Source organism: Mobula birostris, chromosome 7 (assembly GCF_030028105.1).
Source record: "Mobula birostris isolate sMobBir1 chromosome 7, sMobBir1.hap1, whole genome shotgun sequence".
NCBI classification, from domain to species: Eukaryota; Metazoa; Chordata; class Chondrichthyes; order Myliobatiformes; family Myliobatidae; genus Mobula; species Mobula birostris.
In genome coordinates this window covers 180,159,707-180,172,926 of record NC_092376.1, presented here as the reverse complement: position 1 = coordinate 180,172,926, position 13,220 = coordinate 180,159,707, and the positions used below count along the sequence as shown (strand labels likewise).

Below are 13,220 nucleotides of genomic sequence, written 5' to 3'. Positions count from 1 at the left end.
CCACTAGGTTCAGGAACAGATATTACCCTTTGACCGTCAGGCTCCTGAACCAGTGTGGATAACTTCACTTGCCTTAACTATGAACTGATTCCACAACCTGTAGATTCACTTTCAAGGACTCTAACCTCATGTTCTCAGTACTACTGATTAATTTATTATCTGCATTTGCACACTTTATCCTCTTGTGCCATTGGTTGTTTGTCAGTCTTCGTGTGTAGTTTTTCGTTGATTCTATTGTATCTCTTCGTTCTGTTGTGAATGCTTGCAAGAAAATGAACCTCAAGGTGACATTTGGTGACATATACATAGTTTGATAATAAATTTACTTTGAACTTTGACTAATAAATTTAAGTAGAATATCAGGGCGGAAAGAATAAAAGTGTCAGTCCAGTTCATCTGCATACGAAAGTGGAGATAAATTGTCTGATTATTTAAAAAAAATGATTGGGTACCGAGATGAGACATTCAGAGTACTAGAGAGGAGAGTTTAAACATGATGAATTGCCTTTTTTGCTCTGTCATTCCTTTTGAACACTGCCCTGCGCAAATCACAACAAGGGACACATTGGTTGGATTAAAAGGAATAATTTTATTGGAAAGACTGAATTTAGAGCAAAACATTACTAATATAATCCAATGCAATTAAAAGGAAAGCAAGATTTTAACATTAGGATTACAGCAAATTTAGGTCAGAAGAGCAATACAGGGTACAATATACTCACTCAGTGTTATACAGGCTATCATATTGAAGTTGGCAATTGCAAGCAAATCTCAAAAGTAGAACATGAGCTTCATAAGAAAGGATCTATCACTTTCATGTTTGACTAATATTATATGTAGAAAGCAGTGTATAATAAGTCTACAACACCACATGGTATAATTGTAATAAAACGAGTTTTAGCAAAAACATCAAGAAACTACAAAGAGATTCACAATGTCTCGAGATCTAATTCAGTCTTCTTTTTTCCCCGAAGAAATAAGACAGATACTAGTATATGGATATATTCATATTTGTTAATCACAGGACACATTCAGCATGCCTAAATATTAAAACAGCTATAGACTACTCACTGGTTGCCAAGGCTTCATTCTCAAAGCTATGGCTGATTAATCCAGTCCTAAGAGAAAATATGTTATAGGGTTATCGCTAGTGTTAAAATAAATGTTACATGATAGGACTCAAGTTTCTAAATATTTCAAGTCTCTGATCCTCTAATCTTTAGTCCCAATCATGGTTGCCACCTATCTAGGATTAAACTGGACAACCCATTTCTTTTCCCCTCTCCCAATTTTTTTAACCCTTTCTTTACTCCTGAAGGCACTGACTTGGATTGTTTGAGGGTTCCTGGGCATAAACAACCCTTCTGTACCCCGAAAAGCAACACAACTGGCCATCTGAAATTTAAAAAAAAACAAAATGCTGGAAGTACTCAGCAGGTCAGGTGGCATTTGAGGGCAGAGGAACAGGGTCAGGTGGATAACCTTTCACCAGAACCTGGAACTTTCTCATGCCTGCTCTTCAAAGATGCTTACTGGTAGTGTTGCTGGTTTGCACACCAAGTCTGGATGATTGTCCCTACACCAAGGCTTTTTCCAGCTTTGTTTATTGTTCATGCTGAGCTCACTGTCAGACAGTAGAATATGGCTTCCTCCAAGCTGATGTTCGTGAGCTAGGAGCCCAGTCTGTATCCCTCCCATATTTTACTTCCAGTCAGGAAGTGTGCAAAAGGGGACTCCTCAGTTGCTCATTCATTTTACAGCCCTGGACAACAATGAAATCTACTCCAATGAATCAATTCAGGAATTTGTAAACTACAGACTGCATAATAAATTTGTTTTTATTTTCATCCCTGTCTCGGGCAGAATTAGATTTCACCTTTAATAAAACATACCTGAGAACTCAGGCTAGGATCCCACTACGCATTCAGTCTGATCCAATCCTCTTTGTCCGATTTGGCTCCTTCATAAGGTGGCAACCATTGCCCCATATATAACCCTTTTTTTGGTATTTTAATATACTTTTCTCCTTCCTTACCCTCCATTCTATTGTTCTGAAAGCTTTTGTCATTATGACTATGTTACAAGTCTATACAAAGACACTCAACCTGCATCATTGAGAACATCATCACTAATTCTATTTATTTATTTAGAGATAAATCACGGAACAGGTCCTTTCAGCCCAAGGAGCCGCACGGCCCAGCAAACCACATATATAACCCTAGCCTAATCACAGGACAATTTACAATGACCAATTAGCCTACTAACTGGTATAATTTTGGACTGTGGGAGGAAATCGAAACACCCAAAGAAAACCCATACGGTCACAGGAGGAGTGTACAAACTCCTTACAGTCGGCGCCAGAATTGAACTCTGAACAGCAGAATGCTCCAAGCTATAGTAGCGTTACACTAACTACAGTACTACCGTGGCACCCTTATATCATTGGATCTGCTGCCCTGGGCCACCAAGGGAGAGAAGTGGACAGTGATCCAAAGGAGTGAGATGAGCAGTGATTCTTCTCCCTAGCTAGATGCTCTCAGTGTCCATCTGCAAGTTCTGGGCCATTCCTGATGCAGCTAATGGTGGAAAAGCAGCATCAATTATTTTCTCACTTGCTTTTTTTCTCCCCTCTTCTCTGTTCTGCCACACCCCTCCTAAAACTAAATGTGGGGCATTAAACAGAGAATAATTTACAGAAAATGTAATGCAAGCGATAACCCACAGAGTGACGTACATGCACAAAGCGAAAGTGAACTCTTAACATGTTCCTTAATCGATGTTAAGGCTGCGTGACATTTTAGACTGAACAAAATGGAGACACAAGACAATAAGTGTTTGACTGAATTTAAATTGTGGCTGCTCACATGTGTATAACAGACGTTTGAATCAGGGAATGTTTTTTTTTAATGTTTCTGTAGTGTCCCATCAAAATTGAGGATTAAATTTATATACATTATTTTTTCAGGTAGGCACAACTTCTCAGTGATGCAAGTCAGAGTGGATTTATTTCCACTGGTGTTAATTCATTAAAGATGGAGTTAGATAGTCTGTGCCAATTATCCTGGTAATGTGGCCTAATGCCAATGCAGTCTCATCTGGCAGCACTGGAAATTTCACTTTTAAATATCTCCAGACTGCTGTGAGGTAAACAACCCAGCCACTCTCCTCTTGACTTCAGCATTGTTGAGGACCCCACCCATCCATCCCACCTTATACTATCAGGCATAAGGTACCACAGTATAAGAACAAGGACAAGTAACAGCTTACTCCCCCAGGCTGTGAGACTTCTGAACACCCTGCTATCAGCCAGTACACAGTACACATTATTTATGTTTGTGCCACTAGCATTATACTGTTGTATATTTAACTATATGTCATATAAGCACTTTATGTCAACTTGTTTATCTACAGAATATTTTTATTATCTGTTAATATTATTGTGTGAATATTATTTTATGCACTTCATGCGATATATGTACTGAGTTTTGCACCTTGGTCCCAGAGGAACATCGTTTCATTTAGCTGTGTACATGTGTATGGTTGAGTGACAATAAACTTGAACTTGAACTAGATAGAGACAGCAAAGGAATTCTGTTTAGAGGCAACTGTAGGTCCTATCATTCACTACAGCTGAATTGAATTAAGTTTGGGAAGCTTAGGAAGGAAGCTCTGGGATAAATCTCCTATTGGAACTCAGTACCCCATTCCTAAAAGAAGCCCTTGTCTTGTCTTGTCCATACTGAACCAACTGCCGCCACTGGGCTATAAACATGCAGGAGCAATGTGTGGTTAAGTGCCTTGCTCAAGGACACAACACACTGCCTCGGCTGAGGCTCAAACTCGCGACCTTCAGATCGCTAGTCCAATGCCTTAACCACTTGACCACGCGCCAACACAGCCCTTGATCAAGTTAGTGCTTGAGGCTACTAACAAATTTAACTTTCCCCAGTGTGTTTGAAAAGAAAATCACTGACAAGTTCCTTGTGGCAATGACGTCCAGAATAATATCTCAAAATCTGGAGTTGGTTGCCTTTAATTCTGAGCTGGCAAGGGATAATACCACATAAACCTAATGCATAGTACCTTCAGGCAATTGAGACCTCCTTAAACAATTGTGCATGGCATAAATTGCCACATTTCTGTTGTAATACTTGTTAAATTGGAGGATTGCAAAGAATTTTGAACACTATCAATGAAAATCAAAGTTTAAAAAATCCATTCCCTTTCAAACTAATACTTAGTGCAGCAAAGGGCTTCTTTGGCCCAATTAATTTTTTTTTGAAGTGACATTTAGTATTTTTTTTTAAAAAAAGACGTGCTTCTGTCATGCAGCTCCATTTTATGTTTTTCACAATTATTGAAATGTTTAGTTTGACCCCCTCTTCTATTTACCACTTTTTTTCTTCTTCCCAAAAGTTATGAAGGACTTCTTCCCTTCACGTTCAGTTGTTGACTTGCCGGAGAGGGTGGTGGTGGTCCCGGGAATGTAGACGTTGTGTAGATAATCGGAGGCTTGATGGTGAGCAGGAAATTTCACAGCGAGCCTCGGTGTCCAACTCTGGTCTCCGGCTGCCCGGACAGGTGATGCCTCTATGATCTCTAAAATAGGATGTTAATTACAAAGTTAGTTATTTTTCCTGGTGTGGTCAGTGTCGAGCAGCCCGAGGTTCTGTTTATTGCAGCCATTTAGTTTGTTACTGTCTCCCTATTCACGATTCTTTTGCCAAGCCTGTAGTTAGAATGCCATTACATTTGGAAGCATAACACATACTTTGATTTATATGGCACCCCTTCCTACGTAGATCAGGTTTTGTAGGAATATCTGTTGTTTTAATCTATATTTTCAGTTAACCAATCTTCTTCCAGCTGATAAATTACAGCCATCAATATTCACTGTAATGTGGTTAGAAAGAGATCAGTTATCATAATGTTACATAGTGATGTAGATCACAAAGAAGGTTCACCATCTCTGTCCCTTTCCATCCAATGTGATAAGGGGCGAGAATTTAACTCTCCTGATAAAAATATGCCAAACAAAGTCTTGCGTGTATACAGACCCAAAGAGACCTTGGGAGTGGAGTCACGTGTAACATAGGTAGGTGTGTGTGTTGCTATGGATAAGTAATTTCCAGTTTTATACATGGTAGGATCCCACAATCAAGAAAGAAGTGATTGTAGATAACACCTTCTCAATGGAGTTAAATTTTCGCCACACAACACGTGATAAGCTGTTCTTCAAAAGGGTTATACATTAACCTGGAGGACGCTTGGCATCATGATTTAAATCACCAAACTTACGGAAGGTTTTAAACACTATAAGTTAATAGCCTGTTAGTAATGATTCCCATTTGTCAAATCTGGGATAATTGGAATGACGAAATTTCCCATGAAGAGTTAGTGAAGCACAACATGCAACCATATTCGAAATGCAGAACTTCAAACATCATAACTTCAAGAAGATGCACAGGTTCAAAGATGCACTGTGAAGTATTGGTCATTGTTCCACTTACAGCAGCACTGAAGAATTGTCTTCACCAGCTGTGAACAGCACCATACCACCAAATATTCTGCACAGATTTGCCAAAGCTTTCAATAAAAATGAGTTATTATCAACTTTAATCATAAAGATAATTTCCCAAAGTGTAATAATAGGTTGCTTTTTTCACAACTGTAAATAAAATGTGGGTTTGCTATGCAGGAAATAGAGTCAATTCCAATCTGCTATTAAAAGCTACCTTGATCTTCCAATTAACATGTTATAAGGGCCACCAACAATAATCATAATGCATATGACATAAAAGCAGAATTAGGTCATTTGGCCCATCGAATCTGCTCCACCATTCCATCATGGCTGATTTATTATCCCTCTCTAATCCACACTCCAGTCTTCTCCCCATAACCTTTGGCGCCGTTACTAGTCAACGACCTATCAACCTCCACTATGTAGACACTCAATAACTTGGCCTCCACAGCCATCTGTGGCAATGAACTCCACAGATTTACCATCCCCTGGCTAAAGAAATGCTCCTCAGCTCTGCTCTGAAGAGACATCCTTCCATTCTCAGGCTGAGCCCTCTAGTCCTAGACTCCCCCACTACAGGAAACATTCTCTCCAGATCCACTCTATCTATATTCGATAGGTTTCAATATTCAGTAAGTTTAAATGAGATTCCCCTGCCTCTTTCAGTGAGGTCTCCCTCATTCAATGAGATAATCTCTTAATTTTTACGTACTCAGAAGCAACCGGAATTTATATTGCACCCTTGGTGAAGTTGAACTAATGGAGGGAAAACCTGGTGCATAACAGCTCTTCATTCCTCCCACTAGACCTCTGGAAAATATCCATTAACCTAACCACTATGCTATCACACTGAATTTGCAAGTGAGCAAGATAAAAGCAGAAAAAATGGTCTTAATTTTGGATTTTGGCAGTTATTAGCCAAAATTCACTGGCAAACCTATATGCATTTGAATGCTTTTTAAAATCTTCCACATATGTGTCATATAGTGTCTCCAGCAGGACTGGAATTTTAAAAAGCCGAGATGTGGAGAGAATGTTTCCAGTAGTGGGGTAGTGTAAGACCAGAGGACACAGCCTCAGAGTAGAAGGATGGTTCTTTAGAACGGAGATGAGGAGGAAATTCTTTAGCCAGAGGGTGGTGAATCTGTGCAATTCATTGTCACAGATGGCTGTGGAAGATATTGGGCAAATTTAAAGCAGAGGTTGATAGGTTCTTGATTAGTAAGGGCATCAAAAGTTACAGGAAGAAGGCAGGAGAAGGGGCTAAGAAACATAATAAATTGGCCATGATAGAGTGGGGAGCAGTCTCAATGGGCCGAGTGGGCTAATTCTGCTCCTATGTTCTATGATCTAATGGACTGTGGGGAGGTCAGTGGATCTCGGTTGGGAGGGGGATGGTGGTGTTAAACTGATCTGTTCAGTATCCTAACACACATGAATTAATGAAAAATGATGTTTCATTATCTCATTATTTCTGCCGGAGAACTAGGGATTGGTTTGCTAATCTGCTCAAATCAATGATGAATTTTTTTCTTGGTTTGTCAAATCAGTTAAAGAAACTGTAAATTATTTTGCTGTTAAATATTAAACCCCATGAAAGCTTTGACTCAGCAGAACTATGGGGTAAGTTGTGCATTACTGTTAGATTGTTATTCAAAGCATAGTACAATTCATTTAACAAAACACTCTCCTGCCAGACATTCAATACATGCATAATTAAAGTAATACACAAGGAGCTTCTTGGTAGCTCCTCTTGACCAGATTCGGCATTTAAATCTTAATCTGTTGCATGGTCTTCAGCAGTATAGACAACAGAAGACTCAACCACAATGTATTTGACATACAAGATAGGGAAGCTTCAAGTTTTGATCCCTTTTCAAAGCTGAGCTGCCTGTCAACCAAGATAGCAAGAGAGATGCCCTTAATCTGAAGGAGGGAGACTGGAGGGTTGGAAAAAGTGGGTGAGTGGAGGGTGGAGGTGGGGCGTGCAGAAAACCTTTTTGTCTCTTTTAATTACCCTTGTGATGACAACTATGGGAAAATGTACAGGCATTTGTATTGATGTGATAAAGGTATGACTGAGCTCCATAAAGATATAAGACCATGCATGAAGATTGATGGAAGTGTCGGTACTTGACAAGATATATAAATACTAGCAAAGTGAGATACTGTTTGAATCAAGCTTTAAAAAAACGTTTGTTTATTTAGGGATATAGCATGGAACAGGCCTTTCTGGCCTAACGAGCTGCACCACCCAGCAACCCACCTATTTAACTCCAGCCTATTCACAGAACAATTTACAATGACCAATTAACCTATTAACCCGTATGTCTTTGGAAAGTGGGAGGAGACCATCCAGAGGAATCCCATGCAGTCTCGGGGAGAATGTACAAGCTCCTTACGGATGGTGTTGGAATTGAACACGGAACTCCAGTGCCCTGAGCTGTAATAGGGTTGTTCTAACTGCTATGCTACTGTGGCATCCAACGTTAATAGGACAGTGGGCAGAAACTAAACTTTTGTGGAACACATACAATATATCATAAATGGGCCTCTGAGAGGAATTGGTTCCTCATGCATGGAACAAGCTGAAGACATGACACCTTTTACAGAAGAATATAAGCAGAGTGGGACACATTGTCTTGGGCCAGAGGGCACAGCCCCAGAATACAGGGATGTGCCTTTACAACTGAGGTGAGGAGGGTGGTGAATCTGTGGAATTTATTATCAATTGTTGGGTGTATTTATAGTGGAGGTTTATAGGTTCTTGATTAGTAAAGGCATCAAAGGTCATGGATGAAGGCAGGAGAATGGGTTTGAGAAAGACAATAAATCAGCAATGATGGAACAGCAGAGCAAACTCGATGGGCCATACGGCCTAATTCTGCTCCTATGTCTTTTGTTTTTATGGTCTTAATTCAGATGTAAAAACCTATCAATCTCAACGCAGAATATACACATGGAGTGGATATGGATGGTGAATGTTGACATGTTTCGACCTATCAAGATTCTTTAGTCTGTAATGATCACACAAGCTCATTTCCCACAGGGATGGAAACTCGTTTTGGTACTCTTGCCTAGAACCTCTAGTCAGTATTAAGAGCATCTCTGATGCTACTTTAAGTTATAAAGGTTGGATCTAGAGTCATTCTGCCCTCAGATATTCAACCATAGAATGGATAATACATCGTCCAACTGAAACACAGTGAATTAGTTCTCTCCTGGAGTAAGGCATAGCCTAGATCTTCTCAGCAATGAATTCCAAGGGTAGTGAATAACTTCAAAAGGTTTTATTCGTTAACATTTAATACAGATACATATTGGAGGAATGATTGTCATAATTTCTGCAATTGGTGGCACCTTCCCCAACTACTCGAGAATAAAAATGATGAATGCAATTATGTCCCCACATGATTTCTTTGGCTTTAAAATCACATTGATGTATGAACATTTAATAATTACACCATTCAATAAAAGCCTCAACCTTGTTATTTCAAAGGGATTAATGCTTCATAGGGCAGCATGGGTAAGTTAAGCGATAACACGCTGAAATACAGGCTGAATTATTTTAAAGCATTGAGCGTTAGGTTAGTTCTTTTGCTCCAGGCACATATGGAAGCACTTATCAGGAATTCAAGTGTAGTGGTTACCGTGTCTGGTTTACAGCCCAAGGACCATGGAGGCTGCCAACAGGGAAAGCAGTGAACTCCACGCTTGAATTACTGATACGTGCTCCGGAGATACGAGACTCTGTAAGAAAGATCATAGAAGATATATAAAGTTAAGGTTTCCCATCTGAAGCAACTGCACATTGAGGAATATATTCAATTCACTCAATGATTCAGACTTACATGACACCACGTAAAACATGACAACAGCAGCAACGATAAAAGTAAATATGCCCATGTATCTTAACACTAAAACAAACGTATAAGGACATTTCATGGAAGATAGGGGGCTAAATAATCAGCCATATTTAGAGAGATTAATCTTTAGGATATTTCATTGAAAATTTGTGACATGGAAAGAGGCCATTCAGCCTATTAAAATTGTTCAGAAGAACCATTCTAAAATTTAATATCTCAACATCCTAACATGAAGTAAGTACATTAAGGATATTTAAAATACTTTAGAACAGGCACATAGATGAAAGTAAAATGGAGGGCTATGGGCGAGGAAAGGGTTAGATTGATCATGATGCAGTCTGGTCCCATCATGGTAAACAAAATACAGTGTTGGGAAGTTTATGGTCAAGCACTTTGGTAGAAGAAATAAAAGCAGAGACTATATTCTAAATGGAGACAAAATTTAAAAAACTGAGTTGCAAAGGGACTTGGGAATCCTTGTGCAGGTTGAATCGGTGGTGAGGAAGGCAGATGTAATGTTAGCAATCATTTCAACAAGACTTAGGGGCAAATGATCATAATATGATCGAATTCACCCTGAAATTTGAGAAGGAGAAGCTACAGTCAGATGTATCAGTATTATAGTGGAGAAAGGGAATTACAGAGGCATGAGAAAAGAGTTGGCCAGAATTGATTGGAAACGAAAACTGGCAGAGCTGCTGGCAGAGCAGCAGTAGCTGGAATTTCTGGCAGCAAGTCAGAAGGCACAGGATATATACATCCCACAGAGGAAGAGTATTCTAAAGGAAAGAAGACACAACCATGGCTAACAAGAGAAGTCAAAGCCAACATAAAAGCCAAAGAGAGGGCATACAATAGAGCAAAGATTAGTGGCAAGTTCGAGGATTGAGAAGCTTTTAAAAACCAACAGAAGGCAACGAGAAAAAGTCCTTAAGAAGGTAAAGATGGAATACAAAAGTAAACTAGCTAATAACATTAAAGAGGATACCAAAAGTTTCTTCAGATACATAAAATGTAAAAGCGAGGTGACGGTAGATATTGGATAGCTGGAAAACAATGCTGAAGAGGTAGTAATAGGGGACAATGAAATAGCAGACATACTTAATAAGTATTTTGCATCGGTTTTCACTGTGGAAGAACTAGCAGTATGGTGGAAGTTCCAAGTAACAGTAGGAATAAATGTTTGAAATTAACATAACTAGAGAGAAGTTTCTTGGGAAACTGAATAGTCTGAAGGCAGTAAGTTACCTGGACCAGATGGTGTACATCCCAGGTTTCTGAAAGAGGCGGGTGAAGAGATCATGGAGGCACTATTAATGATCTTTCAAGAATCACTAGATTCTGAGATGGTTCCAGAAGAATGGAAAATTGCATATGTCATTCCGCTCTTCAAGAAGGGAGAGAGGCAAAAGAAAGGAACCTATAGGCCAATTAGACCGACCTCATTGGTTGGGAAGGTGTTGGAGTCGATTATTAAGGATGAGGTCTCAGGGTACTTGGAGGCACATGATAAAATGGGCTGCAGTCAGCATGGTTTTCTCGAGGGAAAATCTTGCCTGACAAATCTGTTGGAATTCTTGGAAAAGGTAACAAACAGGATAGACTAAGGAGAATCAGTTGATGTGTACTTGGATTTTCAGAAGGGCTTTGATAAGATGCCACACATAAGGCTGCTTAAAAGCTATGAGCCCATTGTATAACAGGAAAGATTCTAACATGGATAAGGTAGTGGATGATTGGCAGGAGGCAAAGAGTACGAATAAAGGGAGCCTTTTCTGACTGGCTGTCAGTGACTAGTGGTGTTCCACAGGGGTCTGTGTTGAGACCCATTCTTTTTAAATTTTATGTCAAAGACCGGGATGATGATGGCTTTGTTGCAAAGTTAGCAGACAATATGAAGGGGAGGGGTGTGAACGATAGTTTTGAGGAAGTAGAGAGGCTACAGATGGACTTAGGTTAGGAGAATGGGCAAAGAGCTGGCAGATGGAATATAGTGACAGGAAGTGTATGTCATGCACTTTGGTAGAAGAAATTAAAGGGTTGACTATTTTCTAAATGGAGCGAAAATACAAAAAGCTGAGATGCAAAGGGACTTGGGAGCCCTTGTACAGGATTCCCTAAAGGTTAATTTGCAGGTTAAGTCCGTGGTGAAGAAGGCAAATGCAATGTTAGCATTCATTTCAAAAGGACTAGAATATAAAAGCAAGGATGTAATGTTGAAACTTTACAAAGCACTGGTGAGGTGTCACTTGTGAGCATGTCTGGACCCCTTATCTCAGAAAGGGTGTGCTGAAACTAAAGAGGGTTCGAAGGAGGTTGATGAAAATGATTCCAGGATTGAATGGCTTGTCATTTGAAGAGCGTCTGGTGGCTCTGGGCTTGTATTCACTAGAATTCAGAAAAATGAAGGGTGACTCGTGGATATCTACCAAATGGTGAAAGGTCTTGATAGATGATGCAGATGATGCCTCCTATGATGGGAGAGTCTAAGACCAGAGGACAGCCCGAGAATAGAGGGGTATCCTTTTAGAATGCAGATGAGGAGGAATTTCTTCAGTCAGAGGGTGGCAAATCTGTGGAATCCTTTGCCACATGCAGCTCTGGAGGCCAAATCTTTAAGTATATTTAAGTCAGAGGTTGATAGATTCTTGATTGGTCAGGGCATGAAGTGATACAGGGAGAAGACAGAAGGTTGGGGCTGAGAGAAAAATTGGATCAGCCATGATGAAATGGGAGCAGACTCGATGGGCCAAATGGCCTAATTCTGCTCCTATATCTTATGGTCTCATGGTTATGAGATCAGCACAACATCATGTGCCAAAGGGCCTGTTCGATGTTCTATGTTTTATATCCTATTTAGAAGTTTGAATTTTGACAGTATTCTTAAAGGTGAACTGAGAGCAAGGGGACTTGTTGTAAGCATTCTACAGAGGACAGCCAAGGTCTCTAAAGGCTCTGGCACCAAGAATGAGCAAATATTAGTACAGAAAAATGAGGATAGATGTATACAGCCAAAGAATGAGGGAATAGAGGTAAAATGTTTGGGATGACAAAGGAGCTATTTATAGGTAGGATCAAGATTGACAATGATTTCCTATTACGCATATAATCGAGATAATCCTAAAGTACTTCACTGGTTGGATTAAATACAGTGGATAAAGAACTGATTAGATTGCAGGACTGAAATCTTGATCATTGAAATGGATTTCTTTGAAAGAGGTGAAATGAAGTTTAGAGAAGGATTTCAGATAACAGGGTTAGTCTAGAAGTGGGATAGATGGAAACTGACAAAACAAAAAGACCAGGATCAACAGAATGAAAAGTTCTTTGGTGGGGAGGCAAGGACGATGGGAGGATATGGAGAGAGGTATACAAGTCTGAAGAGACACAAAGTGCTGGAGGAACTCAGCAAGTCAGACTGAATTTATGGCTAGTAAAACACAGTCGACATTTCAGAATGAGAGACGTTGCCTGAACTGCTGAGTTCCTCCAGCCTTTTGTGTGAGTTGCTGTGGTTTACCAGCATCTGCAGAATCTGTGTTTATTGGAACTGTGAGAGGTGTCAGACAATGAAAGAACTTAAAGGATGAAGATTTGAAATTCCTTTATTGGAAAATGTGAGTCAGAAAAGTTGAGTGCTGAAGAAGGGTCTCAGCCCAAAGTGTCAAATGTTTATTCATTTCCATAGACGCTGCCTGAATTGCTGAGTTCCTCCAACATTTTATGAGTGTTGCTCTGGATTTCCACCATCTGCAGAACTTCTTGTGTCAGTGATGATGATGTTGTACGTGAGCAATGACAAATTATTTTCATGTAGTACACTTAACCAGGTA

At 39.7% G+C, this 13,220-nt stretch overlaps 1 protein-coding gene across 1 annotated transcript in view; it reads right to left on the bottom strand.

Annotated features, from left to right (window-relative positions):
• Nucleotides 1-569: 569 nt before the first annotated feature.
• Nucleotides 570-13,220, bottom strand: part of LOC140201027 (uncharacterized) — an 83,759-nt gene continuing 71,108 nt past the window's right edge. Inside the window, exons 6-7 of the mRNA XM_072264663.1 lie at nucleotides 9,172-9,271; nucleotides 570-4,599 (exon numbers count right to left, since the gene is read on the bottom strand). Coding sequence (XP_072120764.1) covers nucleotides 4,443-4,599; nucleotides 9,172-9,271 — 257 coding nt within the window. The 3' untranslated portion in view covers nucleotides 570-4,442. The remainder of the gene's footprint in view (nucleotides 4,600-9,171; nucleotides 9,272-13,220) is intronic.